We start from the raw sequence: 25,865 nt of genomic DNA, 5'->3' as shown, positions 1-25,865 counted from the left end.
CCAGCAGGTGCGCGTGCAGCGGGCGCGCGGCGGCCGCCAGCGCGGCCGCCGCCGCGTGCGCCGTGGGGTCGTCGGCGCCGCGCCGGGCCGCCGCGGCGTACCGCGCCGCGGCGGCCGCCACGTCGCCGCTGGGCGCGCCAAAGTCGCGGGCCATGCGGCGCAGCATGGCGCGCCGAGCCTCGGCGTCCTGGCGGGAGTAGTGTGTCATGAAGGCGGCGCACAGGTCGTCGGGGACGGCGCTCTGGGGCGAGGCGCGGCGCAGGCGTACCACGGTGTGCAGCAGCTCGGCCACCTCCTCGCCCAGGCGGGAGTCCTGGGGGGGTGGGTGGCAGGGACAGACGGTCCTGCCACCGCCTCAGCAGCTCCAGGTCGCGGTCGTCACGGTGGAGGGGGGGCGGAGAGGCCAGCCAGCGGCGCGAGCCTGCAGGCCCTGCTGGCCGGGCCCGGCGCCACACCGCCCTCAGGCAGAGCATGCCTGCGATGTTTGCGTGGCCCTCGCTGGCGATGCGGGCGTGGCAAGGACCCAGTCCTGGTCATGAAACCGCATGATATGGTGGAGTCTGGAGTCGGAGGGCATTCATCTCCGCCCGGTGTGTCTCGGGATTCGAAACCCCGACATCGTGAGATTCGCGCGCGCGCATGGACGACGACGACGCCCCCCCCGGGCGCACCCGCCTTTGGGACTGCCCTTCTCATGGGCCGACACCCCACCCCTGAAACCCTGCACTCCCCTCCCCTCCCCCTACTCGAAACAGAAGTAGCTGTTACAGCGTCCTGAGAAAGTCTTGCGTCAGTACTGAGGCATGGTGCAGCGAGGAGGAGAGGAAGGTTTGACGGCGCAGTGCGGCTCTTTAGTAGTAGGCTGATGCGGGGGTGATGGACCAAGGGGAGAACCTCCAGAGGAGAACGGCCTCAATCACGCCCAGGATCACCCAGCCCCACCGGAAGGCGGGCACACGCTCCATGTACTTGCGGTACACCTGCCCGTACTTGCTCTCCATCAGCTGCTCCTCCCGCGGCACCACCGTTACCCGGTACAGCGCAAAGGAAAGGAGGAAGGCGGCCGTGGCGGCCACCGCGCCGCCGGCCAGCGAGAAGCCTGCAAAGGTGTGAGGGGCCAACCAATGAGAGCGCACATAAGGTAGTCATGTTATTGGTCTGTCCAGAAGGGGCACTGGTCGAGCTCCGTACATTCCGAGTCCCTATTTCCACCAGCAAATCGCCCCCCCCCCTTCGCCTCCCGCCTTCTTTCCCACCAACAACCCCCCCCCCCTTCCCCCAGAGAAAGCTCCTCACCCATGATGAACAGGAAGTTGCCCAGGATCTGGGGGTGCCGGACGACGGAGTAGGGCCCAATCATGACCAGCTTCCTTGGCAGCTGCGGCTCGCCCAGGAAGCTGTACACCCCCACCATTAGCGCGGAGGACAGCGTGAGCACCACGCCGTAGACGCAGGCTATGGAGCCGGCAGTGCCCGCGTAGTCGGTCACAACGGTGAGGGGCGGCACTGAGTACCACAGCACAAAGCCTGCAGGGAGCCCCGGGGTGGGGGGGTGGCCAAGGGGTGCTGAATCTGGCCTGAATAGTCATGGTTTGCCGCAGGCACATCACATGCAGACTGTGGGTCCGTGATTGTGCTTCCACATGTGATGTTGCAACCCTGGTGGTCCCCGCCTGAATGACTCTAGCAGAGTGCCTGCCTCCAGCGTCACATCCGCAGCGCCCCCCTCAGTCTCGCCCACCTAGCCAGAAGAGGGCGTTCCAGGAGTAACGGAGCAGTGCCCGCCAGTCGCTGGTCTGCTCCCTGCGCAGCTCCCGCCGCGCGTCATGCCACCACTTCAGCCCGAAGAAGGTCGAAAACGCGGTGGAGGCCACAAACATGGCGGTGGTGTAGGTCTCGAACTGGGCGATGCGGGACAGGAAGTCGTTGCCGGTGAGCACCGACAGGAGGAGCAGGCTCCAGTACGCTATGTTCAAATAGTAGTATACCTGGAGTGGGAGTGGGAAGAGGAGAGAGGAACTTGTAGCCTGGAGGGTGAGAGACCAGCGGGCGGGCGGGGGGAGCCAGGTGTGTGCACCCTCCGATCCAAGAACAGTACTGGTGGGAAGTGAGGGTGTCTAGGGAGCCGTACTTCCGCGTCTGGGAGTGAGCCGCGGCCCCGGACCCTGCCATAGAACCAGCGCACATCTTGAAAGGTGAAGCCCAGCAAGCGCGGGGACGGGGCTTCGGCGTCGTAGTCTACTGGGTTGGTCGCAACCGACTCGGTGGTCTGGATCGCATGGAAGGGCTCGCTGATGTCCAAGGGCCCTGATCCTGCTCGACACACTCGTCTCACGGCCTGCAGGGAGTGTGTGAAGGGGCGAGGAGGCCCGACTCCCCGTGCCACCAGCCGACCGGGTGCAGGGTGTAGAAGCACAGGTCCAGCCGGAGCTGTGACCCGACACCTTGCCAGGGGCAGGGTCATGGTGAAAGAGGGAGCTTTAAGATGCGATGGCATGGCGCTGGTGCTGTACGCACCCCTTTGCCATGCCATGCTCGATCCTGCTCCACCTGCATGCTTCGATCAACCGCGTCACGGGGGGTCCCGGGGAGCTGGAGCGCACCTGGACCTGTCAGTCCAACACACAGCAGCCGCGCTCTGCATTAAGACCTAAAACAATCCAGAGCTTCTTCCCTGACAGTCTGTGCTATCATCGTCCACATTGCCCCAAGTTTCGCGCTCGCTACCTGGCCCAGAACTCGTCGAGCATCGTCTCACCTCCGACAGGGGTGAGCACCCCATGATGGGATGCAAACGGATGCAGGAATGCCGTGTACCACACCTCAACGACTACTTAATGTCCTCGCAGGTCTATCTATCCCCCATGCATCCCATATTCGAGGACCTGAAGCGGTCTCTGGTGAGCATCTCCATGCATGCCCTGCACACCGAAGCCAACCGGCCAGAATGTCTGCGTCTGGCACGGTATGTGGCCAAGGTGTCCCTCATATTCACTGAGCTGGAGATGCATGCTGCCTATGACGAGCTCCTTGGAGGTGCGGTGGTGGAGGCGATGAGGTATGTGCCATGGCAGCCTGTTTGTCTCGTCTGCTCAGAGTGGGGTTTCCACGGGGGTTCCACTCCATGTGGCACGTCTCTCTATCAAAGCTCTGTGTTTGAGAGCTCTGTCTTTGCGTCCCTGTCCCACGTGTGTACCCCAAACACAAGTGTACCGCCACCACAGGGGAACAGTCGCTGCTGGCTGCTCTGGACGAGCTGGGCGACGCCATCCGCCAGGCAGATGCGCTGATCAGCCGGTGCCAGGAGGGAGAGGCCGGCAGCGTCTGGCCCCTCGAGGACTCTGCCGACTTTCAAGCCGTGGCATGGTCGCTGCACGCCGGGATGCAGGGTATGCACTCCGGGGTCTTGCATGGCAGGACATGCGGGGAGGGTCTCGCCCAGCGTTCTGAAGATCTGAGCCTTCCTCGCCCTCGCTGCTCACCGCCTGTCTGCCTACACTCTCTTTGTCCCCCTCTACTCAGGACTGGAGGCTGTGAAGAGTCATCACATTCCACGCGACGTTCGCTCAGACATCGAGCACTTCCGGCAGCAGCTCGCATCCCTGAACTTTTCCGCCAAAGAGATGGAGGCCTCCAATGATAGGGAAGCTGCGCACACATTCGAGCGGGGCACGAGCCAGGGTGAGGGATGAGGTGTGGGAATGAGTGGAGCCTGTGTTGGTCTTTCTTCACAGGGCCACCATGTACACATTCATGAAGAGTTTCCAGGACGCCGCCCGCCCGCATGTCAGTCACGCTCCGTGCACCTGGTACTTTTCTTGCAGAGAACTTGAGCACAAGCGAAACCAGCAACGTCGCCGCGGCCGTCAAGGCACTGGAGGGGGAGGGTTTGACCCCGGACCACGCACCAGATAGCGCCAGCCCCAGCCCCAGCAGCCCAGGCCTCTTCCCGCAGCTTGCGCCTGGTGAGATGGGTGGATGGTGGACATCGATGCCTGCTGCTGTGTATGATCCCTGATGGTGCAAGCATACCACAAGGTGTGGATGATTCCTGCTCAGACAGACGCTCCCTCTTCCCCCTCTGCCCTCTCACCTGGTTGCAGTGCAAGCCAAACCGGCCTCCCCGCTGCCGGAGGACCCCTTCAACATGACGCCGCACAGCCTGGAGAGATCCACCCTGTCCCAGCTCGAGGTGCGGCGTTGCGGCGGCAGCCCTCACCGGCAGGGGGCTCTGCCAGATGCATCGTCCCTTGCACTCTGGGTCGTGGTGCGAAGTCTCAGCCTGACTGTGTGGACATCCACCTGCCAACTCCCTGCACCTACAGGACCTCAAGGATGGCAGCAATGGAGTTCCAGCTGCCCCAATCGCCCTGCTAGAGGGGACGCAGAGCCTGCTGCCGGTGGGTGGTGAATGGTCCTGACTGTGGGTATGGTATGCTGTCTGCCCAAGGGCAGGAGCACCCTGCCTCTGCCATGTGCAGAGGCTGTGGCACATGTCTTGCTGCAGGCGATGGCCTGGTGGTGACGGGTTTCATGGCCGCATCATCGCCTGATCCCAACTGATGGCAAACCCCCCAGGACACGGCACTGCTGGGTGCACCGGCTGAACGCAGCGCTGCACCCACACCCATCCCCGAGGCCTCGATGGAGGGAGAGGCGATCCAGGCAAGCTCCCCATTGAAGCAAGGCCACCCAAACGTGCTGCCAGACCCCGCCTCTCTTCTCAACCCCGGCAACTGCTGATGCTCGTGTGGGCTTCTGGAAAGCTGCGTCCTTGAAACACACTCCGTCGATTGGTGCATGCAGAGGTCGCGGTGATTCTCATGAGGCCGAGCCATAACCCCTCGAGTGCCCCCTCCGGCCGCCAGCTCAGGAGGCAATGTCCCCAAGCTGCGCTGATTAATGCATGAACTGACAAACTGTTTGTACAGCAAATGCAACAAACGCGCCGCGGCAAGGTCAGCTGCTAGTGGTAGACGTCAGTCATCAGCTCCGTGCGTGCACCGGCCTCTTTCGACCTGCCAGCTGCTTCAGCAGGCCCCCAGAGAGACTGGGGACGCCGTCGTCCAGGATGGGGTCGGCCTTGGGCTTCCTCTGCCCATAGCGCCTCACCACGACAGGTTTGGCCGGCTTGTCGGCCGCCTGCGGCTGCTCTGCAGGCATGCCGCCCGAGGGGTCTGCTGGAGGTGTGGCCTCCGCCCCCGAGCGCTGCAAAGGCAGAGGCGCAAAGGGATGTGCTCGTGCAGCGAGAGGCATCTGGAACTGCTTGCAACTCTTCACATGGGACAGCTGTGCACCACTTGTGTCCACATGCAAGGACACGGCGGCGAGGCACCGCTCCACCACCACCTTTCCCCCAGCATCAGCACCCGGGTCTCTTACCTCACGGCGTCTCTCCAGCATGGCCGCCTGGGCCTTGCTGGCGTCCACCTGCGCCAGGTAGAAGTCGCGCTCACGCTTGGCCGCAGACACCTCGACCGCCATCCGCTGCTCCTTGATCGCCTTCTGGTAGTTGATCTCTTCGGTGAGATGGTCCCACTTAAACTTGGGCAGATACCGCAGGCACCAGAGGTCGTAGAAGTAGGCGGACCGACGCTTGCCACCCATGGGCTGGCCATTCAGCAGCTGGACGGCCTGGCTCAGAGGAGGGGTGAGTCGAGAGCAGGTTGTGAGGCAGTGCGGCAGATGTGCAGTGTGCCCAGCGAATACTGAGACAGGGTACCCTCCAGTCCATGGCAGCGAACCATGTGCCTTCAGCCAACTCACATCCTTGGCATTCTGCTTGTCCTCAAACTCGACCCAGCCCTCTGTGAAGTTCTTGCCGGTGTTGGCGCCCTTCTCCTTACGCTTGCGCCGGAGGCGAGGATCTGAGGACGAGATCGGGGGCATGTTGCTGCGGACCAGGCCACCGCAGGAGCAAGAATCGTGCATACGGCCTGCACTGGACCTGGGGAGTGCACATACCTTCCAGGGCAAGGTACAAGCGTCCCAGCTGACCATATGGCTCCAGGAGCTGTCTCAGCTTTTGGGGTTTCTGCAGGGGAGAAAAGGGAAGTTGTTTGGCGGTTTGATGTACCTCGCCAGGTCCAAGTGCGGGCGGTCTTACGGATCATAGCTTTGCGACAGCACCCACCATGTGGGGAGGAATGCGACTGATGTATACAATGCCGCGCCGCTCGTACTGTTCCTGCATCTTCTGCAGCATCTTCTTATTAAGAACCGCCGGAAGAGCTGAGGAGGGTCTTTCTGTGTCTGCAGCTGTGTGTGTGTCCCCGCTGTGCTCCCCTGCCGCGACCACTGCCTCCGACGATGTGGGCTCATTTTTGGCCATGTTGGCTGGCTGTAAATATGTAAAGTTGACAAACTATTCACCATACACCCTCCATCGGCCCCGCTGGGACCATTTCACGAGCTTTGTCTCGAAGGGTGCCTTCGCGCCCAGAGTACAGCGCGCGAAGTCCCCTACCTCAAGACCGGCAGCATGTCAAGACCTCGGGAAGCAAAAGGGCGTCATGTGCAGCAGAACTCCGAGCAATGTAAGGTGATGTTTTACAGAGCATGAAAGCGAGTAGGTAATTGAAGGCGGCGAAGGACACGGCAAGGACAGATGAGGGGATGGAATTGGTGAATCAAACACTCGAATCAACAGATGATCGGCCCGGGCGCCGAGCTGTTACGCTGCACGGCATTCCTGGACGCCATGGAGACCGGCAGACTCAAGGGGATATGGGACGCATACCAGGGTGTATACAGGGGTTTTGGATATCAGGTGGACGAAAGGGTTCTTCATGAGGTGGGTGGAGCTCACCAGGTTTGGCCTGCGCGGTCAAGACCCTCTTCCCGCCATCGCCAGCGATCGATGGTACAAGAACGTCACTGACCCTGCCGCCACGGCCGGATCTCCACTACCTCAAGGCAGTTGTTGTCCGGGTCTTTGAAGAAGATGGCGGGCCGGTTGGCGGAGCGCTGGAAGGGGATGCCGTGCGCCTCGAGCCTCTCCTCCAGGGGCTTGACGGTGTGCACCCCCACGCACGTGTGCCGGTCGCGCGTCATGCCATCCCCCACGCCGTCGGGGGTGGGGTTGGGGTTGGGATTCTGGAGCTCCATCAGGTGGATCATCTCCGGGCCGATCCAGAGCCAGGCCCCGGCGTAGGGCAGCTTGGCGTCGGGGCGGTCGGGGTTGATGGCCAGGCCCAGCACCCCACAGTAGAAGTCCAGGGAGCGGGAGAGGGAGGAGCAGAGGAGGCCGACATGGTGCACCCCGTGGAAGCGGATGCTGTCGTCTGGGGGGGGGGGGGGACTTGTGGATGATGAAGGATGTCTCACTGCTTTCCTCCTTGTTGCACCCCCCTTGCAAGGCCATCATGGCCGTGAGTACGGCGGTGCCATGCCCGCTGCCAGAATCAGCGCGCCTGCCAGTTTCAACACCGACCTGGGGGCGAAGCGGGGCTGCCAGATTGAGATTTGAACTCCCTGGGCGCGGTGCTGGTGATGGCCTTGGTGGATGTGGACGGCTTCATGGGCCGGGAAGTGCGCGCGAACATCCTGCATGTCGTTGGGCAGGCATGCTGGCGTGCCCGCGTGGCATCGGGCCAGATGGGAGTCGAGTGGTTGTGCGCGCTCCCGGTCACACGAGTCTCGGAGAGGAAGCTCGAACCAGCACGGTGTACTGCGCACTGCATGGCTTGTTCACTCACGAAATGTCGAATTTACAGATTTTGATGGGGTCAGACGCGCCCAGTGATGGAGATATCAGCTCCTGCAACGAGCTATCCGAAGGAAACGAGATCAAGGGTTGTTTCCCGCCAGAATCCACCCCGGCGCAGATACGCGAGCAAGCGAAAAATGTGTATACCCGTGCCGACATGCGTTGAAATAGTGATACAGCATATATTCAAATAAAGGAGGATGATTGAACCTATCTTATCGAAGCAGGGTAAGACAGCTTGCCGCGGCCAGATCTTGCGTCGCGAATCGTGAGCATGAATCTGAAACGCCAGGATGCACAGGTACACGTCCAGGGCACTCGTCCTGGCCAGCTGCTGGCTGATGTACCTCACAGGTGCGATTGAGGGGGGCGTAAACTATCCTCCCGATCTCCCCCCCCCCGCCGGCACAGCTTAACACCTCGCCCAGATCATCTCTGCAGGCGCTGGGCTGGCTTGGAGAGCACTCGTAGACCCCCGTGGTCCTGTTCCCAGGGCAAGCCTGACACTGCAAGCGCTCGCTCTCGGTGAAGATGAGGGGTCCCACTCGAGACCTCCTGCATCGTGCGCTAAAGACCCTGTCATCGCGGTGACACTCATTCCCATGGGTGCTGAGGAGGAGGAACCCTCATGGCTCCACACCCTAGGTTCATACCTCGCCTCCGAACTGGCACGAGCTCTTCCAGGCAGCCTCCCCCAGATCAAGCCCTTGCACGCCCCACCCCTCGCCTGTGCGGAGGGTGCCTGCTCGACCGGCGACCTGTCGACGCTGGGCGAGCTCGCCTGGCAGCTCCAGCTGGCGGGGATGGGTGCCCCCGAGGTCGCGGTGTCCGTTATCCTTCTGCTGCAGGCCCCTTTTGACCCGCATGACCCTGCCTTGCAGGTCCTGGGACCCAGCCCAGATGGCGACCTGGTCATAATCGTGCAAGGTCGGGGGCAGGAGACAGTAGCGCAGGCGGCCGAGGCCGTGGCGGACTGGATGGGCCGGCGCGACGAGGAGGGGCTGGCGCGGTGGTGCCGTGGTCGAGCCGCCCGCTCGCTGACGGGGCTGATGGCCGCCGCAGGCCTGCGCAGTCCCAGCCCGGCGCTGGCGGCGGCCTTGCAGGAGGCCGACGCGGGACTGTGCGACGGAAAACAGTCGCACGCCGCCGCCATTGCCCGCGCCGCAGAGCTGGCCGCGCACCCCGACATGATGCTGCGCCCCGCTTTCCCGCCGCAACACGCCGCCGCCGTGGTGATGCCGCTGGCCCTGCCCATGGGCCTCGTCCTCATGCGGCACACCGCCAGGACGCTCCGTGATGGAATGAGTTTGAGTGCGCTCTGTGGCTGATGTGTAACTGCGGTGCATTCCTTGTACAGAGATACGAAGGTAATTACACAGTAAAGGTTATCCCTCCTGACCCGCTGCCCTCGCCCCTGGACTGACCCTTGAAGCGCGCTGGAGTCCTCGGCCAGTCTCCAATTAGAGCGGCATAAGGAGGAGACCACGATCCTTGCGACCCTAAATCACACCACAAGCCTCACACTCAGTTACCGTCCTTCTTCTTGGGTTTGCGCCCTCGCTTCGTGGGCGCCTTCTTCACCTCGACCGGCGCCGCGGCGGCCGCGGCCGCCGCCTCGGCCTGCGCGGCCTGCTGGGCAACCACCGCCTTTTCGGCGGCCACCTCGCTGGCGGCCGTCGCCTCGTCCTGCATCACCTGACCCTCCTGCGTGACGTACTCCAGCGCGCTTTCCACCCGCGCCTCATGGGCCGCGATGGCGGCCTGGCGCTCTGCTTCCACCTCCCCCCTCCGCGCTCGCTGCTCCGGGAAGCCTGCAGGTTGGTATGTGGCATTTTCGAGCTTAGATTGTGCCATTCAATATGGATTTAGGATTGTGCCCGCCACTGCCGACGCCCTTTTGATTCCCCTCACCATCAGTGATCAGGGTCTGGTCCTGGCCCCGGCACTCTGCCAGCGCCGCCTCATCCACGTTTTCGATGAATGCTGCCATGCGCACCATGCACGCCTTCAGCTTCTCCTCCACGTCAGCATACACCGCCAGCTGCCCGGCAAACTCATCCAGGACCACTGAGGCATGTGGTGGTGGAACCGAGTGGAAGGGTAGCAAACATCATATGACATTTATGTGTAACCAAGGCATTTCTAATGATGCTTGGCCATCATGCCCTCCAATCTCATTCAATGATCTAGCCTTCACTGTACTTGAACACCTCCCAATCTCCACCCCTACCTGCGAGCTGGTAGGAGATGCGCAGCGTCACGACTGTGCCGCCTTCCTTGCCCTCCAGGACATTGGAAACTGTGCCAGATGCAGACGCTTGAGCCCTGGCCTCCTCCACCGTCTGGAAGAGGACTGCAATAACCAAAGGGGTGCCCTCCACTGGTTCCTCCAGAATGCACCGGTTTGGCTCGGCCTCTGTCCTCTTGAAGGTCGTGTAGAACTCCAGGTAAGGCGTGCGGGCTGGGGTGGAGGACGTAAGAAGGGCAGGAGTGGGGTTTGGCAGCACGGAGGAGGGTGACAAAGGGGCCATGCTTGTCCGAGGAGGCATCACAGGGCCAACCCTTTATGACTGAGAAACAGTGTCTGTCTCAGAAACCCACTTGCCATACATGGTGCATTAAGAAACTCCGAGGCAAGCTACACAGGATCCTTGCGCTCACCCCATCGGTACATGTAGAAGGCAGACACGAGGCTGGGGTCATCCTCATGGAACCCCACCTGCATGGAGAAATATGCCTTAGAATGTGGTGCCGCCGTGAACAATCTGATTGCTTGCCTGCGCTGGCCTTCATCATCATCTGATCATTTCTCAGAGCCACCAGAAATGGCATTCCACCCTGCCAATAAGGATGACAAGGGCTTCTCCCCGTTCAGCATGCATGCCGCAGGTGGTGACTGGCCCCTGCAAACACAACGTACCTCTTCAATCATGTCAAACCACTGCAACCAGTTCAGGCGGTCACTCCAGATGCTGTAGCACTTTTCTATCCCTGCAGCCACCGGCATGACAATCTCGTGCTGCATTGCCTTGTCTGTGTACTCGATCAGCTCAAATGGAGTGTAGTCTGCATTGATTATTGGGTGTTTGGAGGGAGCTGGCGTTATGCAGCTATGGTCGGAGTGTTGTCAATCTCATTGAACATCTCGTAAATTGCAAGGTCTTCTGAGCTTATCCCTTGCTAGCGATAGACATAGCTCCTCACCTCCTTGCCGCCTGTACCCATTGAAACGTTCCATGTACACCTCCTCCTCCACCAGAGTAGACCCAGAGGTGGTGGCAGAGGCGTGGATTGTGCGCTTGAGGTTGCATCGCCTGCTTTGATGAGGGCGGCAAGGGTGAGTGGGAGGTAGCTGAGGCGTCCCACCCTTCAGGCCAGAAGGAGTCGATGCAGGCAACCCGGCGTCACATGTGAGCAGGTAGCTTCCAAAGATCATACCACGGGGTCCCTCGTACCTGGGCCCGACAACGCTATGCTTGAACACTCGCTCCCCTGCCAACCCGCTGAGGAGGCGCAGCTGGCGTCCATGCTCGAACGTTGGCACCGTCGGGGACATGCATGCGGCGGTGCTCCACATCCTTTTGAGCCAGTGAGCGACAAATGACCGGTTTAGGCGTGCAGATGCAGGATTAGGCGCTTTCTCTGGGGACACGAATCCTGTCGCGAGGCTGAAGCCCCTCTCGCTGAGCGTTTGGCGGTGTGAAGTTCCACAGAGTTTAATCAGTTCATTGTTTCAAGCAACATATGATTCGCTTGCCCATGGAGCGCAGGCGCTGTCTTCCCAAACAGCGTTGCTTCATGCATCTGTACTATCTCGCGCCTTGCGTGTTCCGGTGTAAGAATCACAATGGCAGCCGAGCGAACCCAGATCTAGCACTGTTCACAGCGATCCAAGCACCGTGTGGAAGCATTCGTAGCAGGAAAAGCCCATCCCATGCAGCATCTGTGAGCCATGCATGCTCTGTAGCACGCGATGCTGAGGAAGGTGTCTGGGTTGCTGCGCCGTGGTCACGGCCAGGACGCAGCGGCCCCTCGCTCTAGACTGCACACGGAGGACACCGATCACGATGCATCGGGGAAGGGGCTGCCACAGGCCCGCTTGCCCTCCCGCATCTTTCCCGACGGCCCCCGCCAGGTGTCCGAGGAGGAGACTTTCGGTGAGAAGCCCGGAAGAGGAGAGGGGGGCGACCTACCAATCAAATATCAGTGCCAGGCCTCCCTGGGGTCATTACAGGGTGCATTAGACCGAGATACAGCGCTCGTGTCCACGGTTGGGTCCATTCTCATTCCTTGATGACACATTTCTCCCACCCCCCCTGCCGCTCCAGGCCTGCTGAAGCTGACCCTGCACTGCGCGCAGCTCCTGCAAGTCCGCCGGGACCGCCCCTACTTTGCCGTGCTCTCCATCGGCAGCCAGACCCTGACCTCTGCGCGCATACGGGCCCCTGCCCACGAGGATGTGTGCCTGACATGGGAGGCCAGCAGCCACTTTGTGCTGCAACGCTCCGGCCCGACGCTGGCGCGGGTCGCGATCTACCGTGGCGGCAAGTACAAGGGCGCGCTCAACAACTTCCTGGAGGTAGGAGATATGGGTGGAAGGTGGTTTGACTCTGTGCAGGGTTGAGGACGAGTCTACGAGTGCTGTTCCCGGCAGCTGAACCTGCCAGTCCCTGCGGAAAGAGGGGAAGATCCCTGCCTGAAACCTCATCACACCCTCTCGCTCCTGCAGTGCTGGTGTCAGATTGACCTCGCCACCTACTTTGACAACGAGCCGGGGGCGAGGTCCCTGCCCGAGGGCGGCTGGCACGACCTGCTGTCGGCAAACGGCAGCGACGGCTCGGCCTCCCAGCACGCCGGCCGGCTGAAGGTGTCGGCGGCGGCCTCCTCGCCGCGCGCCCTGGAGTCGCAGCTGTGGACGCGCCTGCTCCCCCTGGCCGACTTTGACGGCAACGGCAGCCTGAACGATCAGGAGTTTGTCATGCTCATGCAGGTGTGTTTTGGGGGGGGTAGAGGAGTGGGGCATTGGAAAGGAGGGAAGGGTGGTTTGGAAGTCCCGTGTGCCGCAGGAGGCTGGGGGCCGAACCTCTGTGTGTCATGGATACTCTACCATGGTGATATTCCCCCCCCCCCCCCCACCCGGGATTGTCACCCCTTCTTCCCCCCCCTCCCAGGCCTTTGGCGCCGACCTGGAGGAGCACGACCTGGAGGGCCTGTGGCGGCGGGTGGCTGACCCTGAGGGCGCCGCCACGCCCATCGCTCAGCTGGCGGACCGCATGACGCGCGTGCACAGCGGGGGCGACCTGGCCTCGCTCATGAAGCGCTGCCCTGTTGACGGCGCGGCCCTAGTCCCCGGTCAGGACCTGGCCAACCTCATCTACATGACCCTGGTGCTGGACGAGGGGCTGGCCCCGACCACGCCCTCCGCCACGCTCAAGGTCGGCGGGGAAAGAGGTGGAGGTGGAGTTCAAAAGGGGTGGTGGGGGTGGGATGGAGGCTGGTAGAAGTGGCAGGACCCTCTCAGCGGTGACTGGGGACCCACTGTAGCTCGTTCTATTGCGGTCATGGCATGGCATCCCCCAGCTGCGACACCAAGTTAGAGTCCACCAGCCGCAAAGTCAGCCGTGAATGTGAAGTTCCCATTCCCTCATCTCCCCACTCCAGTATGCTGTACCCGCCCCCTCTCACCCCCTCTCGATCAATGCCCCCCCTCCCGCAAACCCTTTCCCAGGGCGGGTACAGCACGGCGCAGCAAGCGTCCCGCGCATGGATGCTGCGTATGACCGAGTGGCTGACGCACCCCCTGGCCGGCGCGCCTTCCGGCATCCTGCGCGGCAACAAGTACGCGGTGGGTGGCCTGCGCCTGGGCGCCCAGGCGGCGCACATCTTGGTGGTGGACCGCCGCTCGCGGCTGGTCGTCGAGGAGAAGCTGGGCGTGGTGCTGTCGCTGGCCATGCGCAACATGTATCAGTCACGCATGGGGCGGGTGCTGATGCGGGAGGGCTTCTTTGCCCGCCTGAAATCCATGTCCGAGACCAAGGGGCGGTACATGGACAGCCCGGAGAGTGTCAAGGTGGGCGGATGGGAGAGAGAGGGAAAGGGGGGCTGATATTGACAGGGATGAGCTGCTTGTGAAAGTGGGACCCCAAGTGCCAAAGGGATCATCCGCTGGCGTATCAGGCAGGAGGCTACGGACGTCTGTGGTGGGACACACAGCACAGCACACTCCTTCACTCAGCGCTCTCTACAAAGCCCATCGCAGGACATCCCTATATTCCTCCACCTCTTCAAGGACGACCTCAACCTGTCCGAGGTGCCAAGGGGGGGCGCAGGGGAACAGAGGGGTGCCAGATGACGGCGGGTTGATGTTTGAGGCTCTGAGCCCGGTCTGGGAGGGTCCCGTGCGGACGCCAGGCGGCCATGCAGCATCCCAACACCGCATGCTCGCGATCGCTGCGGTCACGTCTCCTGTCACCCTGGCCATGCTCTACCTGAAACCTCACACCCTCCTCCGCCCGCAGATCCGGGACCCCATCGACAGCTTCCGGACCTTCAACCAGTTCTTCTTCAGGGAGCTGAAGCCAGGGGCGCGGCCCATCGCCTCACCGACAGAAGACAGCGTGATCGTCTCCTGCGCCGACTGCCGCCTCATCGTGAGGACCGGCGATGGACAGGGCGGGGGTGTTTCCGGCTCAGGCCCGGAGCTCGTGGCGCCAGATGTGCCCAGACCTTGGAGCATTCTCCCTCTGCTGGCCATTCCCTTGCCAGTGGTGTGACAGCCGACAACACGTGGCCCCTCTTCTGACGCTCCACAACCACCTCTCCTTCCGGCAGGTGTACGAGAGCGTGGACGAGGCGACGCGGTTCTGGATCAAGGGCCGCCGCTTCTCGGTGGCCGGCCTGCTGGCCGACGCCTCGCCCGAGCGGGAGCTCTCGGCGCCCCACGCCCGCGGCACCCTGGCCATCTTCCGCCTCGCCCCCCAGGACTACCACCGCTTCCACGCGCCGCTGGGGGGCAGCGTGGTGTCCATCACCCCCGTCCCGGGTGAGCTCTTCACCGTCAACCCCATCGCCATCCACAGCGAGTTCGTGGACGTGTTCACCGAGAACAAGCGCTCCATCCTGTGGCTGGACACGCCCGAGTTTGGGCGCGTGGCCTTTGTGGCCGTGGGCGCGACCCTGGTGGGGTCCATCGTGTGGAGTGTGGGGCCCGGAGACGCCGTGGCCAAGGGCCAGGAGCTGGGCTACTTTGCCTTTGGCGGCAGCACCTGCATCCTCCTGCTCCCGGACGCCCACCCCGTGGTCTGGGACGAGGACCTCCTGCAGTACGGGTGGGGGGAATAGGGTGTTGAGGAGGGGTGGAGGGGTGGAGGGGTGGGAGGGAGGAGGAGATCGAAGGGTTGAGTGGCGGGGGAGGGTTGCAGGTTCAGTGCCCAGGCGGGACCGTTCCCAAGCTGCGCATGGCAACTCCTGAGACACACGTACACTTGCGCAGGCGAGGAGGTCCTCCCCCCCTCCCACCGCTGTTGTCCCTCCCTACATCCCCAGATGCCTCTGCATTCGAAGGCAACAGCCTCCCATCCCCTTGTTCACACGCACAGGAGGAAGTCGCTGGAGACGCTGGTCAGGGTGGGGGAGCGGGTCGGCGTGCACGCGGGCTCTGCGCTGGAGACCCCGGCCGAGGAGCGGGCGGCGCTGGCCACCTCCACGGCCGCCGCCACCGCGGGCATCATGCCCCTGGAGGAAAGGGCGCAGGGCATGGACACGGCGCGGGACGAGGCTGGCCTACTCATGGCCATGTCCCCCGTGGCCAGCCCCAGGGTCGCGTCCACACTGGCCCCGGGCAGCAGCCCGTTTGGCTGGGGCGCTGAGCTGGGGGGGACTGCGATGGGGGAGGAGAGCCACAGCTCGGAATCCAGCGACGGCGGCTACGTCTCCGCCACGTGACACAGGCGTCATGGGCAGCATCCATTTGACACGATGGCCACGTCTTTGTCTCTCCAACACAACCGACGGCTGCTGTGTCGCTGCCACTCAATACACCTGGCACGCTCTCCCTTCTCCCAAACCTGATAGATCGATACTGCGCGGGCAAGCCGCGTCGTTTCCAACATGGCAGGCTGCATGTGCAGTGGGAGCACAGTGCAGGGTAACAGGGAGCATAGGGTGTACAGCAGGGTCGCTCGGGGAGGGTACATGCCTGAGCAAGGGGCAGCTGGGACGGCATGCCAGGGAAATTGGCAAGCAGCAGCCTGCCTGGCCAGCTTAGGGCTCGGGGGGCAGTCAAGGAAAGGCAAGGGGAGCTCAGTGTCTGGTCGGGCAGCTGCTGAGGGGATGGAGACAAGGCGCACCCTGCTTGCAGACGTTAACATCGGGTGCTCCTCTGCAACAAAAATGAAGGCGGTGGAGATGCTCGGCGGTGCATCAGCGGGTGTCGAACTCTGCGCGACAGAACGCCGCCGACATCCCGGCTTGAAAACCGCATGGCTCGGCTGGAGATGGGCACGGTGCCGCACAGCGGAAGCTTCCACCCCGTCTCCGCCGACGCGACTGACGAGCTCCACGCCAACACCATCCTCCCGCCTCAGGCGGTGGTGTCGGCCGACGCGGCGCTGGAGTCGGGCGAGGCCTGCCGCTCGCGCGGCGGGCCCCGCGCGTACCGCCTCGGCGCTCCGTTGCCGGCGCCCTCTCCCCGCGGCCGGCGGCGCTTGTACCTCGCGCCGTCGTCCGCGCCGCCGTTGCCCCGCTGCGCGCCGGCCTCGGCGGCGGCGGCGGCGGCGGCCTCGGCGTCGTAGCCCTCCACCGGGTCCAGCAGCGCCTTGCGTGACAGGCGCAGCTTGCCGCCGTCCAGCACGTCCAGGATCTGGACGTCCACGGCGTCGCCCACGGCGGCCACGTCGGCGGCGAGGCGGGGCTGGGGCGCGCCCGGCGCCGCCCACTCGGAGAGGTGCAGCAGGCCCTCGCGCCGCGGCGCCACCTCCACCAGCGCGCCAAAGGGCAGCACCTGCGTGACCCGTGCGCCGCGATACACTCGCCCCCGCTCCGGCTCGTCCACCAGGGCCAGGATGGCCTCGGCCGCCGCGTCGGCATCAGCCTGCGAGTCGGCGCGGATGGCGGCCCAGGCCGGGGCGGGCGCGCCGTCGTCGCCGGTGCCGCCCGGACCCTCGCCGTCGGAGAGCTGCAGGCTGACGCGGTGCTCGGCCTGCAGCGCGCGCAGCGTGCGCCCGCCCGCCCCGATCAGCAGGCCCAGCTTGCCCGCGGGGACGGGGACGCGGCGCAGGCGCGGCGCGTGCGCCGCCAGGCTGCCGCGCGGCGGCGGCGCGCAGGCGCCCATGGCGCGCAGGACCGCCAGGCGCGCGGCGCGCGCCGCGCCCAGCGCGGCCGCCGCCACCTCGCCCGTGATGCCGCCCGCGGCCTTGACGTCCAGCTGGAGCGCAGAGATGCCGTGCGCATCGCCCGCCACCTTGAAGTCCATGTCGCCCAGCGCGTCCTCCGCGCCCAGGATGTCGGTGAGCACGCGGAAGCCGCCGGGCGCCTGCGCGTCCAGAACCAGGCCCATGGCCACGCCCGCCACCAGGCCCTTCAGCGGCACGCCTGGTGGTTGTAGGGGGGTTTGGTGGGGTGGTTGTTGGCGGGGGGGCACTCAGCGGCGCTGGGTCGTGTGCAAAAGGATGAGGGGGAGGGGGGGTGATGCATTCTCTCCCTCGGCCCCTCCTCTCAAGAAAGCACGCACACCCACCCACCGGCATCCAACAGGGCGAGGCAGCCGGCGCAGACGGTGGCCATGCTGGAGGAGCCGTTGCTCTCGGTCACCGTGGACTCCAGGCGGATGGAGTAGGGGAACTCCGCCTCGGGCGGGACTGCGGGGGCCAGGGCGCGCTGCGCCAGAGCGCCGTGGCCAATCTCGCGGCGCCCCGCGGGCCCCTGGCGCCCCGTCTCCCCCACGCAGGAGGGCGGGAAGAAATACTGGAGGTAGAAGCGGTCGTCCTCCTGCCCCGCCATGGAGTCCAGGCGGCGGACACCCTCCTCGCACCCCAGCGTGGCCACGGCCAGCACCTGCGTCTCGCCGCGCGTGAAGAGCGCGGAGCCGTGCGTGCGCGGCAGCGCGCCCGCGCGGCACGAGATTCCGCGCACCGCGTCCGGCGCGCGGCCGTCCATGCGCACGCCCTCGCGCGCGGTCAGCCGACGCGCCGTCTCCTGCTCCAGCGCACGGCAGGCGGCGCCCAGCGCGGCCGCGTCCGGGGCGGGCGCGTCGCCGGCGGCGGCGACGGCGGGCGCCAGGGCGTCCACCGCCTCCGAGCGCAGCGCGCGCAGGGCAGCCTCACGCCCCGCCTTGTCCAGCGCGGAGCGGTGGAGCGTCTCGTACGCGTCGCCGAAGCGGGCGCGGACGGCGTCCAGGGCCGCGGAGCCTTCAAGGTCGCCGGCGTCGGACGCTTCGCTGGCCTCGGCGGCCGGCTTGCCCACCTGTGCTGCCCAGGCATCGATGGCGACGCACATCTTCTGCACCGCCGCCTGCCCAAATGCGATGGCCTGGTGCGTGAAGAAGAGGAGGCAGACAATGTTTGAGCGAGAGAGGCGGCGCGGGCGTCCTCCAACGGTAAAGACATGAGCAGCCAGGACCCAGAAGGGGGACTGCATCCTGCTGCAGGGCGTGCATCTCATCCGCCCAGATGATGAAGCAGAGTGGCACACGAAATGTCATCCGCATAAGGTTGCGATGTCGCAATGGACAGGTGCGAAACCACCGTAGTAGCATGATGGGGTCACTGTGCCGGGGCTGCCACGAAGGCAAACCCCCCGAGGGCCTCGACAGGGCCAGGCTCGAGGGGCCCTACCCCGGCGTGCATGCAGGGCGCAAGGGCAAGAACAGGGTGGCCTCAGATACCGTCCTAACCATGTGTAGCGTCATGCCCTGCCTCTTTGGGCCGGGCTTTCCGATGCCGTAAAGGTTTCTGTCATCACCGGCCGAAACAATGCGCAGTGCAGGAAGCGTGCACAGCGAGGCAAGGGAGAGGGAAGCGAGGGAACCCGGGCCCCAGCCTGGGTGGAGAAAAATCAGTACACCTCGATGCCATCGTCGAAATGCGATCACGAAGGCTCCCCCCCTCCAAGCTACACAGTATACCAGAGCCCCTCACCTCCAGCATGTCTGCCTCGGTCACGAACTCGGCCCCCGCCTCCACCATGAGCAGGCCCTCCGCCGACCCGGCCACTAGGAGGTCGAGCACGCTTGCCTCCACCTCCTCCGAGTCCGGGTCCAGCACCAGGCCCCTGCCCGGGATCAGGCCCACCCGCACCGCCGCCACCGCGGCGCGGATGGGGACGGCGGACAGCGCCAGGGCCGCGCCGGCAGCGGTCACCGCCAGTGCCTCAGTGCCGCGCGCACCGTCGAAGCTGAGTACCCAGGACAGGACCTGGGTGGGGCGGCGCCAGTCGGCCGGCAGCAGCGGGCGCAGCGGGCGGTCCACCAGGCGCGAGATCAGGATCTCGTGCTCCTTGGCGCGGCCGTCGCGCTTGACGTACCCGCCGGAGGTCCGCCCCGCGGCGCTGAAGCGCTCGGCATAGTGCACCTGGAGGGGACTGCCGTGCCTTGCACCAGGCGCGCCCTCCTCAGGTGCGGCATCGCAGCACGCGGTGGTGTAGATCATGGTGTCCCCGTCCCGGGCCATGACCGCGCCGGACGCCTGCCTCCCGATCTCCCCGGTCTCGAGCGTGATCTGGAACACCGAGGGGGTGGGGACTTGTCGGTGCTGTCGGCCCACCAGGCGCAGACCCAAGCCGCACACCACGGGGCCACAAGCATGCAACACGAAGCCTCTCACTAGACCACACACCTTTCGATCCCCAACCTCAAGCACGAGCTCATGCTTGTCGAAATGTATGGCGGGCGGGGCCTCGGGGTGGGCTGCTCTCGAGCCGGCTTCGGCGGCCGAGGATAGGGCGGCCTGACGAGAGCATCGCCGCAAAGAATAAGATCTCGATGTAACAAGGTTCCTAGGGTACAAGGTGAAGGCTTGAGGACATGGGCAGCGTCCCCGCAAGGGCTCGAGGAGGGGGTGGGGTGCCGGCCGGGGGGTGGTGAATGTGCACGGCATTGCCTCCCGATGCAAGTGCGAATGAGGCAGATGCTGGTTAATTTGTCATCGCACGTAGCCCTTGCCCTTTCCCCGGGCAACGGGAGATAATGGTATACGGTAGCCCCCCCCTTCTCCTTTGTGTGATGTCGGCCACGGCCGGCTTGCCCATCCTCGGGGGCCAGGGTCGAGGCTGCGCTGCCCGCGGCTGTGTCAGACGAGCTCCAGGTTTACTCCTTTGGGCCTCTCCCATAGCTCTTCTCGATGGCAACTGCTCAGACAGGGTTGGTGTACTTAAACGACTGAAGTTGTGTCCAAACTCCCTGCCTGCACCCGTGAACGCCTCAGTCTGCACATAGTGTGATCCAGCACATTGACATGTGCTTGACCACACGGAGTCCAAAACCTTCCTCCTAGGATGATCCGCTTCTGTACATGAATAATACCTCAAGAGGTGAAAGAACAAGGGCACACATACATCACATCGACCGGGAGGTGGTATTCACACGCCGCAGACGCCGCACTTCGCACCCGCTCTCACACGTCGCAGCACGGCCCATGGAGCATCCTAAAGCTCGGTGCGCCGCCGGCCCCCTCGCGACCTCCTTCGGTCCCTACCCTCCTCCTCGTCCCGCTTCCCCGCGTTGCGCAGGAGGATGACCAGCAGCCTGACGAAGACGGCCATGAAGTCGATGAAGAGGTCCTGGGCGGCACGGACTGTGTCCCTGTCCCCCGCCTCCGCCTTCTCCACCGCAAGCTGGGTGTCGTACAGGACATAGCCCAGGAAGACCAGCAGGCCCAGGTAGAGCTCGGCCTCGAACAGTGCGGCACCCCCGCCCGTGAACCACGTGACCAGGCGCATCGTGGCAAACACAGCCAGGACGGAGGACAGCATGCCGCCCAGGAAGAGGTAGGATCGGCGACGGGCGAGGAGCGCGGCGCCGCTGAAGCAGAGGAAAATGGCCGCCGTGCCCAGGAACGCCGTCAGGAGGACACTGCGTGGCGAGGAGCGGAAGGGCCAGGTGAGGGGGTCGATGGCATCGTGTGCAGCATTGGCGTGGTCGGCATGCAAAGAATGGTGAGCCTGATCAGCGCAGATGGCAATGTCCACAACACGATGCGTCAGGCCATGCACGATCCCTTCCCCCTTCCCCGTCGCACCCTGGGTGCAGGGTGTACGTGAGGTTGACCAGGGGTCCGAGGGAGGTGCCCTGGCAGAGGGCGGCGCCCATGAGGAGGCCCTCACGCTTGCGCAGCGTGGACGGGAGGGCGGGGGTGAAGCCCAGCCAGATGGTGCAGGCCATGAAGCCCAGCACGCCCAGCATCCCTCCAACCCCGGTGAGCATGTTGATGTAGCATCCCGCTGCTGCGAACAGCAGGGTCACGGCGAGGGTGGCATACACCTGCGCAGGGGGAAGGGGAGGGAGGGGTCAGGGCGGTGCCGGGCCTCATACGTGTGTGGCCCGAAGGCTGGGGCCGGACAGATCGACAGGCTTCTACCACATCAGCTGGCAAGAGACGCGCCTTCTGCATGTGCCGCTGCGTGCTGGGGCTCAGGTCGGTGAACTTCAGCAGGGAGTCGAAGGTTCTGGGGCCTCGGGCCCCAAACACACTGGACAAGCCATCCACGAACTCCATTTCGATTACAATCTGGGTGGGCTGGATCGAAGTAGTTTAATTGTTTTCAGGCCGGGATGAACTCCTCCATGCGATATAACACCCCTGGATTGCACTTCCCGGAAGCCGGGGAGCTCCCGGAGATCATTGGGGCGCCAGAAATACGACAGGGAGCATGCAGGGTCATGTCGCCGCTGGTTACCCCCTTTGGGCTATGACCACGAATCATTACATACCGCTGAGCAAGACAAATTATTCCAGGGCGCACGTAGTTGTTATTTCTTGCTCGCGACAGCGTCGTATCGGCTGTAGGAGCCTGTACCATCGTCGACGCCATGCAGTGACAACACCTTGCTGCTCGAGAGCATCAACGTTCCTTCCACGCACAACTCTGAATTGTAGGGCAAGGAATTATTTGCCGGTCCATGTCAACCGCGCGACCTCCAGCTGTCGCTGGGAACCCACAACCGGGTTCAGAGGTCCGCTGGAGCAGGGCCTTCCGCCCTCATGCCATGAAGGAGCGATCGAGTTCTCGTGGTCGCGTCCTCTCGCGCAACACCCTGCTCAGGCCATCAGATGCCTCAGCAGAATCCGGTGCCCATCGTGGACGAGTCTTGGACAGCCCCCTCCTCTGGCAGGTGCAGACCGATTGTTAGCTGCTCTGGTGTGACTTCCAAAGGAGGGACCCGGGCCCAGCCAGCCATGCCACGCTCCCTGCATTCCTCCCCTCCCCGAATCCATGCTGCCGCAGGGCAGCGAAACCGAGGCGCTTGCTCTTGGATCGGACCCCCAGTCCTTGGCGCCACCCTGGAGACTCCTGCTGCTGAGCGATGGCTCGGTGACGCGCCACCTCTCGCTGCTGACCCAGAGCGAGGTGAACGTCGACTGCGTGGGCATGGACCTACACAGCGACGCTGACCCTTTGCCTGAGGAGGCAGAGGTCATGGGCGGGGGGCTCCTCCTGCGACAGGTAGGCCGACGGGCATGCAACTCTCAAGCACCCCATGCAGGGTGCGTCCTGGGGCGTGCCAGACGACAGGGATCAGTGAGCCAGTCGCAAGGCATGGGCTGCCTGTGTGAGGTCTGCCTCTGGCGCACCCAACACCTCTTGGTCCGGACCCAAGTGCAGGTGTTCTTGCGGACTCGGCGACGACAGGCGCTGGTGTATGCCCGCTCGTGGTGGAGGGCAGACAGCGTGGACGGCTATCTCACGTGGGAGGGGATAGAGGTGTGGGGTGGGGAGGCCATCGGTATGGGCAGCATGAGCCTGTGTCAGGACCCCCCGCCTGAGACGACACCACCAGTCCGTCAGCCTGGCGTACCAATCACTTATTGTTGCCGGCGCCGGACGCATGCCAGCCGACACGCCGGCACCCTGCCTGCTACAGGGACAAAGCCCAGCCCATCTGGACATCTCTGAGCGAACGCAAGACGGAGCTGTATCGCGAGATATTGACCGTCGAGTGTGGTCACAATGAGGAGCTGGAGAGGTGAGTGTCTAATCCGTCTGCTGTGCTGTGCATCCCTTCCTGCTGTCAGTTTCCATCCTCCAGACCTCCGTGCAGAGCAACTCGATGCCCTGCCACATCCTTCACTGCAGGGAATTCGGCCGTCCAGGTCCCTTCTGGGGCCGGTACTACATCTTCTGGCACGCTGGGCAGCCGCTGACGGTCATCCAAGAGGTCTTCTCCCCTGGCATGGATGAGTGGCTGGGGCCCTCCTCACCGCCTGTGCACTAGGGTAGACCCATGGAGGATGCTGATATCCTTCAAAGCGACCTCCGAATGAGTGCGGGGCGTCCGTGAGCACCCGCGAGGTCTGGAATGATGGGGACACGTAAGAAACTTCTCCGGCCTGACTGGGGCCACCCACTTGTAAGTGTCGAGGACTACCCAAAGCATGCACGGACAGACGGTCATCGAAACTCCCTGAGATGCACAGCAATTGTTGCATTACCGTAGCCGGAAACTAGGAGACGAGGTCGTGAGAGTGATCGTGTCTCGAGGTAGGAAAAATTGGTTCGAGGTCGAAGGAGTACATTAGCCCCCAGGTTGCCGGCGCAATGCCAATCCGTACTATCGGTCGGGTGTGGCTGAACGCCGGTGTCCATTGGACCGCCGCGACGGATCTAAGAACGAATTGAAGGATGACGAAACGAGGGGAGTAGTCTCAGGCCCGCTGCACAGTCACTCACGGGCGGCAGGGAGAGACCCTGGGCACCGGGGCATGGACCCCGAAGATGCACCTCCGTGCAAACCGCTGGGGGTTCATGCACTCCACTCGACCAGTGTGACACCGGTTCTATTACTTGTTTTTTACACTTTGAACTTTCGTCGCTTAGTTGGTGGCCAGGTGGAGCGGCCCTGCACCCTGGAGAGTGCACAGGCCAACGGGTCGAATGGAGGGCGGTGGTGACCTGACGGGGGGGGTGGCGGAGGGCGACAGCTCCTTCTCCCACCCCTTCTCCCATGTTCCTTTACTACTTTACCACACAAGAAACCTGGACAGGCTGGGTGGGAACCTTCTTCCGGGCCCGGGCGAGAGCGGCGACGGACCGATGTCTGCCGACCTCGAGGGCGTCAGGAAGCCTGGGCCCGCTGGCTTCCCCCAGGAGGGGGTACCTGGCAGCGAGGTAGAACTGCGACAGCACATCGACTACCTGGCAGGTGGGGTGGCCCCACGGCAGAGTGTCTCCCACCTGCAGCACTCCTGGTGTGGCTCCTGTGACCCTTCCCCCCCACCGCCCGCTCCTCCAACGCAGGCACGATCGCCCACTACCGGAACTGGATGGATCAGTTGTTGGCGCGTTACCAGCTGGTGAACCCCGATGCCGCACGCCCGGCCAAACGCATCTACATCGGCAACCTGTGAGGCCTGGGGTCTGAGACCAGGGCAGGGCTGGGGCGGTGGGATGGGGGGGCCGTCTGCCCGCGGGTGGCTGCACACCGCGCGTGGGCGCCGTGACGTGTCACGCATCACCCACGCGCGCGCACCCGGCCCCCTCCCCCCGCAGGCCGGCGACCACGCACGAAGCCGAGCTCCGACACTTCATAAACAACCTCATCAGCCAAGTGAAGGGGTGTGCGGGGCCGGGCTACCCCATCATCTCCTGCAAGCTGTTCCCGGTGAGGTCAGGGAGGCTGGTGCGTGGGTGGGGAGGCGGGGAGCCTCCGGCATCGGGTGTCTGGTCGCGTCCCCGGCGCCGAGGTCTCCCTGGCTGCTGCGAGGTGGCTGTGCCGCCCAGGACCTGATGTGCCCCCGGACCTCCACCCACGGCACCCGCAGATGCACCCCGGCGCCTCCGAGGGCGGGCTCACAGGCCTGCACATGGCCCAGAACAACGCCGACAGGACGTACGCCTTCCTGGAGCTGCGCAGCATAGAGGAGGCCTCCAACCTCATGGCCCTTGACGGGGTCATCTTCCATGCCAACCCCCTCAAGGTGGGGCTCACGGGGTGTGTGAGAGTGGACTGGCTCCGCGCGTCACCGTGCAGCCTGGGATCCCCCCCCTCCCCCCAATCTGGGAACCGGCTGATGATGCGGTGGATGCCCGCCGCGTGCCGTCGGCCGGCTGCCTGTGCTGGCGGAGGGGCGCCCGCCCCGGCGCTGCGGCACCCGCCACGGCCCTGCGGCACCTGCCCCTCCCCCGTCACTCACGCCCTCCCCCCGCCCCGCGCCGCCAGATCCGCCGCCCAAACAACTACGACCCTGGGCTGGCCATCATGCTGGGACCCGTGGATCCCAACCCGTGCATGGACCTGCCGCGCATGGGCATCATCCGCACCATGGTGCAGGTGTGCGAGGGGGGTGGGTGGGCTCGTCAGCGCATGCCTGGCATGGGGTGGACCGCCTCTCCGAGGCGCGGGGGTTGAAGGGGTGTGGGGCGCGGCAGGGAGGGGGAAGTGGCTGTGCAGGGACGAGGACTTGAGTCATGGTCCAGAGCCTCACCTGCGGCCTGCCTCCAACCACCCCCTCGGCAATGCCTCCTCGCCCCGCACAGGACACGCCGAACAAGATCTTCATCGGCGGGCTGCCCTGCGAGTGGTTTGAGGAACAGGTGGGCCTGGTGCTGGGATGCTGGGGCAGCCGAAGATGGTGCGCCTCAGATGGGCTTGTGTAGGCCTGGCCGCCCCCGCTCCTCCCTCAGTCGTTAAACACGCTGTCCCCCCCTCCCCCGGGGAACCAGGTCCAAGAGTTGTTGTTGCCATTTGGGCGCCTCCTGGCTTTCAACCTTGTCAAGGACCGCGCGACCGGGAACAGCAAGGTCCGTCATGTCGGTTTGCTGGAGCCCCGTCAATTTTCCCCATGGGCCAAACCGGGACTTGATGAGGACTTCAGCCCTTGTCGCATGGATGAAGAGACCTTGGTGCCGGCTCCCACATGTCCCGACCAGCCACAATGGTGTGCGCCCACCCCTCCCCCCCCCCCCCCCCCCCCCCCCCCCGCCGCCCCCCCGGCCCGGCGCCGCT

At 64.3% G+C, this 25,865-nt stretch overlaps 11 protein-coding genes across 11 annotated transcripts; 5 read left to right on the top strand and 6 right to left on the bottom strand.

Annotated features, from left to right (window-relative positions):
* Positions 1-851: 851 nt before the first annotated feature.
* F751_5232 (Cobalt-zinc-cadmium resistance protein CzcN) lies at positions 852-1,988 on the bottom strand (the record flags this gene model as incomplete). Its single annotated transcript, XM_011402831.1, has 3 exons — positions 852-1,099; positions 1,297-1,527; positions 1,742-1,988. Coding segments are annotated over 3 exons (726 nt in total), but the record flags the coding sequence as incomplete, so codon positions are not given.
* An 876-nt stretch (positions 1,989-2,864) lies between these two features.
* On the top strand, positions 2,865-4,421 carry F751_5231 (hypothetical protein; the record flags this gene model as incomplete). Its single annotated transcript, XM_011402830.1, has 6 exons — positions 2,865-3,036; positions 3,225-3,389; positions 3,523-3,681; positions 3,825-3,965; positions 4,104-4,192; positions 4,326-4,421. 6 exons carry the CDS (start codon positions 2,865-2,867, stop codon positions 4,419-4,421), a joined length of 822 nt encoding a protein of 273 aa, XP_011401132.1.
* Positions 4,422-4,986: 565 nt separating this feature from the next.
* F751_5230 (Pre-rRNA-processing protein esf-2) lies at positions 4,987-6,331 on the bottom strand (the record flags this gene model as incomplete). Its single annotated transcript, XM_011402829.1, has 5 exons — positions 4,987-5,208; positions 5,383-5,634; positions 5,767-5,867; positions 5,965-6,034; positions 6,134-6,331. 5 exons carry the CDS (start codon positions 6,329-6,331, stop codon positions 4,987-4,989), a joined length of 843 nt encoding a protein of 280 aa, XP_011401131.1.
* Positions 6,332-6,873: 542 nt separating this feature from the next.
* Positions 6,874-7,520, bottom strand: F751_5229 (hypothetical protein; the record flags this gene model as incomplete). The annotated part of the gene is made up of 2 exons (XM_011402828.1): positions 6,874-7,283; positions 7,433-7,520. 2 exons carry the CDS (start codon positions 7,518-7,520, stop codon positions 6,874-6,876), a joined length of 498 nt encoding a protein of 165 aa, XP_011401130.1.
* Positions 7,521-8,511: 991 nt separating this feature from the next.
* Positions 8,512-9,036, top strand: F751_5228 (hypothetical protein; the record flags this gene model as incomplete). The annotated part of the gene is made up of 1 exon (XM_011402827.1): positions 8,512-9,036. The coding sequence occupies one exon, from the start codon at positions 8,512-8,514 to the stop codon at positions 9,034-9,036; it is 525 nt and encodes a 174-aa protein (XP_011401129.1).
* A 196-nt stretch (positions 9,037-9,232) lies between these two features.
* F751_5227 (hypothetical protein) lies at positions 9,233-11,285 on the bottom strand (the record flags this gene model as incomplete). Its single annotated transcript, XM_011402826.1, has 8 exons — positions 9,233-9,268; positions 9,350-9,519; positions 9,620-9,775; positions 9,939-10,169; positions 10,370-10,427; positions 10,629-10,774; positions 10,913-11,022; positions 11,164-11,285. The coding sequence occupies 8 exons, from the start codon at positions 11,283-11,285 to the stop codon at positions 9,233-9,235; spliced, it is 1,029 nt and encodes a 342-aa protein (XP_011401128.1).
* A 396-nt stretch (positions 11,286-11,681) lies between these two features.
* F751_5226 (Phosphatidylserine decarboxylase proenzyme 3) lies at positions 11,682-15,652 on the top strand (the record flags this gene model as incomplete). Its single annotated transcript, XM_011402825.1, has 9 exons — positions 11,682-11,865; positions 12,037-12,287; positions 12,438-12,698; positions 12,880-13,143; positions 13,437-13,778; positions 13,968-14,018; positions 14,227-14,358; positions 14,540-15,036; positions 15,307-15,652. The coding sequence occupies 9 exons, from the start codon at positions 11,682-11,684 to the stop codon at positions 15,650-15,652; spliced, it is 2,328 nt and encodes a 775-aa protein (XP_011401127.1).
* Positions 15,653-16,289: 637 nt separating this feature from the next.
* Positions 16,290-19,374, bottom strand: F751_5225 (Polyribonucleotide nucleotidyltransferase; the record flags this gene model as incomplete). Its single annotated transcript, XM_011402824.1, has 7 exons — positions 16,290-16,568; positions 16,683-16,799; positions 17,256-17,299; positions 17,449-17,584; positions 17,651-17,902; positions 17,996-18,235; positions 18,844-19,374. 7 exons carry the CDS (start codon positions 19,372-19,374, stop codon positions 16,290-16,292), a joined length of 1,599 nt encoding a protein of 532 aa, XP_011401126.1.
* Positions 19,375-20,347: 973 nt separating this feature from the next.
* On the bottom strand, positions 20,348-21,417 carry F751_5224 (putative Bax inhibitor 1; the record flags this gene model as incomplete). Its single annotated transcript, XM_011402823.1, has 3 exons — positions 20,348-20,774; positions 20,941-21,182; positions 21,283-21,417. 3 exons carry the CDS (start codon positions 21,415-21,417, stop codon positions 20,348-20,350), a joined length of 804 nt encoding a protein of 267 aa, XP_011401125.1.
* A 718-nt stretch (positions 21,418-22,135) lies between these two features.
* Positions 22,136-23,135, top strand: F751_5223 (Uncharacterized protein ycf21; the record flags this gene model as incomplete). Its single annotated transcript, XM_011402822.1, has 4 exons — positions 22,136-22,366; positions 22,526-22,665; positions 22,785-22,886; positions 22,997-23,135. The coding sequence occupies 4 exons, from the start codon at positions 22,136-22,138 to the stop codon at positions 23,133-23,135; spliced, it is 612 nt and encodes a 203-aa protein (XP_011401124.1).
* A 659-nt stretch (positions 23,136-23,794) lies between these two features.
* On the top strand, positions 23,795-25,516 carry F751_5222 (Splicing factor U2af large subunit A; the record flags this gene model as incomplete). The annotated part of the gene is made up of 6 exons (XM_011402821.1): positions 23,795-24,062; positions 24,158-24,263; positions 24,410-24,521; positions 24,682-24,837; positions 25,080-25,190; positions 25,397-25,516. 6 exons carry the CDS (start codon positions 23,795-23,797, stop codon positions 25,514-25,516), a joined length of 873 nt encoding a protein of 290 aa, XP_011401123.1.
* Between the last annotated feature and the right edge of the window lie 349 nt (positions 25,517-25,865).

This window comes from Auxenochlorella protothecoides (genome assembly GCF_000733215.1).
Source record: "Auxenochlorella protothecoides strain 0710 unplaced genomic scaffold scaffold6, whole genome shotgun sequence".
Classification (NCBI taxonomy): Eukaryota; Viridiplantae; Chlorophyta; class Trebouxiophyceae; order Chlorellales; family Chlorellaceae; genus Auxenochlorella; species Auxenochlorella protothecoides.
This window is presented reverse-complemented; position numbering and strand designations above follow the sequence as displayed.